This window comes from Morone saxatilis, unplaced genomic scaffold (genome assembly GCF_004916995.1).
Source record: "Morone saxatilis isolate NCDOM2014 unplaced genomic scaffold, NCSU_SB_2.0 Contig4, whole genome shotgun sequence".
NCBI lineage: Eukaryota > Metazoa > Chordata > Actinopteri > Moronidae > Morone > Morone saxatilis.
In genome coordinates this window covers 10498937-10502588 of record NW_023339984.1, presented here as the reverse complement: position 1 = coordinate 10502588, position 3652 = coordinate 10498937, and the positions used below count along the sequence as shown (strand labels likewise).

At 40.1% G+C, this 3652-nt stretch overlaps 1 protein-coding gene across 2 annotated transcripts in view; it reads right to left on the bottom strand.

Moving 5' to 3' along the window:
* rell1 (RELT like 1) overlaps positions 1-3652 on the bottom strand; it is a 33876-nt gene that overhangs the window by 4460 nt on the left and 25764 nt on the right. For both annotated transcript variants that reach the window (XM_035675273.1, XM_035675274.1), the window contains exon 5: positions 2352-2606. In XM_035675273.1, the coding sequence (XP_035531166.1) occupies positions 2352-2606 (255 nt within the window). The remainder of the gene's footprint in view (positions 1-2351; positions 2607-3652) is intronic.

The following is a 3652-nucleotide window of genomic DNA, read 5'->3' as shown; positions in this document are numbered from 1 at the left end:
CATATCCTGATAATAAAGAAAGATTGATCATATCCAGTAAAGAAGTGCCAATTAAGGGTACAACTTCTTCAAGCAGCCTAGTTGGGATTGCATTTAAATAACAAACTCCCGCTCTAATGTGAGGACCACTGGCAAAATGAAACAGTGTGTACTGTTGAACTCTTTGAAGAAAGTTTTTAAAAAGGATCCCAGTGTAAATTATTTTTCGAGTTCAAAATAAAACAACTTAGCTGAGCATCCTTTTGTAAATATATATTTTTGTAAATAATATTTTTATATAGACAAGAAAATGGTCCTTTAATGAATGATATCATCAGTTCATATTGGTGATCATAAATTCAGCTATTTTCATTTGTTCCGCAGCTTGCATCTGCTTCTGCCTCATTGTGGCTCGCACTCACCTAAACTTTACACGCCTCTCTCTCGTCCACCAACACACTCAAACACACACTCACACCCTCCAAAGCTTTAATTAAATCAGCAAATGAATATTCGTATCCAGGTCATGCTGACCCTCTGCATACGTAGCCATTCATCTGGGTGTGCAAATGAAAAGCAAACCCTTCTGCATCCCAATCAGCTCGCAGCAGGACATTTAGGATGAGGAGAGTGCTTGCTGCGTGACGGGACGAGGCTGCACACTTTAATGGGTTCGCTAGTGGACTGAGAAATGTTGTCTTTAATTTAAACATCTTGGATACTTTTATATATAAATTGTGTGCACAGGAGCTGTCACATGACAGACAAAAATGTTTTCTTACAGTTAAAAATCGGAAAATCAAACCCCATTTTTCACTAATTTTCCAACAATAGCCATTAACTATATTTAAATTCAGTATTTGTCTCTCTATACAGTAGTTTTCATTGTTAGCGGCGGAGTCCGCCATTCCTGTGCCCAAATCAGATTGCCTTCCCACGCACAAGGGATCCACAGGAAAGAGATGTTTTATCTCATTCATAACAGCCTCACGGTTTACTGTGTCAGAGCTGAATGAAGTCACTGCTAATGCAAACACAACATCCTGCTCCTGCTGCTTCACATTAGAAGCATTCAACTGGTGAAACACAAGGTGGCTTTTATTGTGATGCAGCCGCATTAAGTCTTGACAGAAAGAGGCACATACTGAATAACTGAATAAATACAGTTTCAAGATGTGACATCAGCTGACCCCCAAACTATTGGGACTGGGAGTTCTCAACATCCATCAAAAACATTTTATTTTAAAGTACAAAAAGTACTATGAGACTGTCAAAAAACATCCCACGCACTGTTGATCACAGGAACCAAGCTGCTGCACTTAACCTTTTGTACCTTCATTAAAAATGTAAAGCTTCCAAGGACTGAGTTTTCCTACAGCAGTCTCATGAAGAAAGCTTTGTATGATGGAAGCACCAGCATTTGTTTAAAATCCATCCAAATTTGCATTGATAAAATCTGCGCATAAAAGGAAAAGCCCCACTGAGAATTCTGGATTCTGATTGGCTGGAAGGCGTTGATTTACTTTTAGTAACCAACGGCAATGAACCGACACATATATTTGTTTGCATTTCCAAATAAACACGGCAGTAATAAACTGTAGCTGATGAGCAACAGGGAAGCGTATTTGAGTCTGGACATCAAAATCAACCAAAGGCAGGAGGACAGAGAGATCTTTTAAAATAACTTTAGCTGTGAAAGAGAGTGAGATTTAATTGAGTTGTGGCTCAACAACAACACATAACTATATTTATTATATTTATTTACTAAGCTGTTTATAAAGAATTCCTTATTTCTAGTTTTAAGATTGAATCGTTCTTTGCTTTGTGATTAGCAAAGTGTTGTTTCTTTTCCTATTTACTGTGTATATTTGTTATGAGCTGCTACAAACAATCAGAAATACTAACGTTCTGTACAATATGTTCCTTAAAAAAACAACAACCTCCGGTAGAAAGCTGTTACATATAAGACATTTCTCTGCTGCCGTGACTGTCTCAGTGTTGTGAAAACCTCCTCCTGTTTGGTGTGCTTTTTAACTGTTTGCACAGAACAGAGGTTAACTACTGAACCTTAACACAGTGTGCACCATTTATTTTCCCAGGCTTCAGCCTGAATGTCCACCTGTGTATTTTCCAGGTCAGTAGTTTGGGGTCAAAGTGCAAGGCAGTCTTAAATTGTGTAATTAAGTGTGGACTTTTCAGTGACAAATACTTAAGAGTTAATGTTTAATATGCACAAATATCTAATAATCATACTAGGAAAATTGTTTTCACTGAACTGTGCAAATAAAATTGATGATTCTAAGAATTACTGGACGCAGGAAACTCTCCTTTTTGTCCCTGCCTCAGACACACACTCACACACACCTGCCCACCTGCCCACAGCGAGAACCGTGATCTCTCCTTGTTGGCTGCGCCGGTTTTCCGTCTTACGGGCCGACGGCCTCCTCATCAGCGGCCATTTCTTCTGGCTGCAGCGGCTGCAGATGTTCTTGTTGCCGCCCGCGCCGCCGATGGTGTGCAGGTGGTTGCAGGTGTGCTTGGCGGCTCCTAGCGGTGCACCCGGTGATATGGGAGTCATCGGAGGGGTGGGGATGGGGGTGTCGGGAGAGGTGGGGGTGAGCGGGGGACTAAAAACGGAGAAAGCGGACATTAGTGATCGAGATTGAGGGTTTTATTTTAGATGCACATTTTAAAAAAAACCCTTCTGCTTCTGCAACAACACATTATTGTTATTAATATATTACAGTACACGATTACTCCTTAATATGATATGAGCTGCTGAATGACTACAGCCTGTTTTCACTAGCAGTACAATCAAAATAATGTTAATCAGCCTCTGAACAATAGTTATGCAACAAAGAGAGTAATGAACCAAGAAGTCTTTTGTAGGTCAGCACAACATCAAAAGATGAAATGAAATGAAAAGTAGTGCTTTTTCCAGATCAGCTATCAAAAGTGCAGCATTGAGAAGTGAGGCCTTTCTCAAACTACCAACCGAGCTACATTCAGTGCGAAACATTTTCATTTAACGGCGAGAATTGCATTCACTGAATTCTGCGGCGCTTCCTTTATCACGGTGTTAATGATACTTTAATGTCTCGTACTTCAACAAGGCAAAAACAATTACTGACATGCTCTGAATGGTGATTGCGTTTAATAATAACAATGGAAGCAATTTCCTGTGCGAGCAGGAGTCAGGTGAGGTGTTGGACACCTGATCAATTACATATAAGACAACAAACCGGTATAAAGAAGTCAAATTGATAGGAAGGGCGCCACGACACATACCGATTCTCTCCACTTTCATATAGTGTTTATATCTGTATATGTGTTAGCAGAGAATATTTGTCTGTTTGCTCTCTCACACATCTTTTTGTTTAAAGGAACTGTGTGTACATGTTGTATGACCCTGCAGCTCTTCACATTGTTCAAACAAAAAGGTGGAATAAACAGTACTCCTTTTCACTGACATAAACATATAATATACGGTATGTCCGCTCATTGTTCTGTCTGTCCCTTGACATGCATGCACAGGCAAAGGCCTCTTTGATCTCTCTCATCAGAAAAAGAGAGAGGATTGCACAAAGATGCACAAGTGTAATATTCTCGTGTACAGAGCGAGGATTCCTGACGAGCAGAGGTATGAAACATGAGTTTGATCCACAGGAGGGCG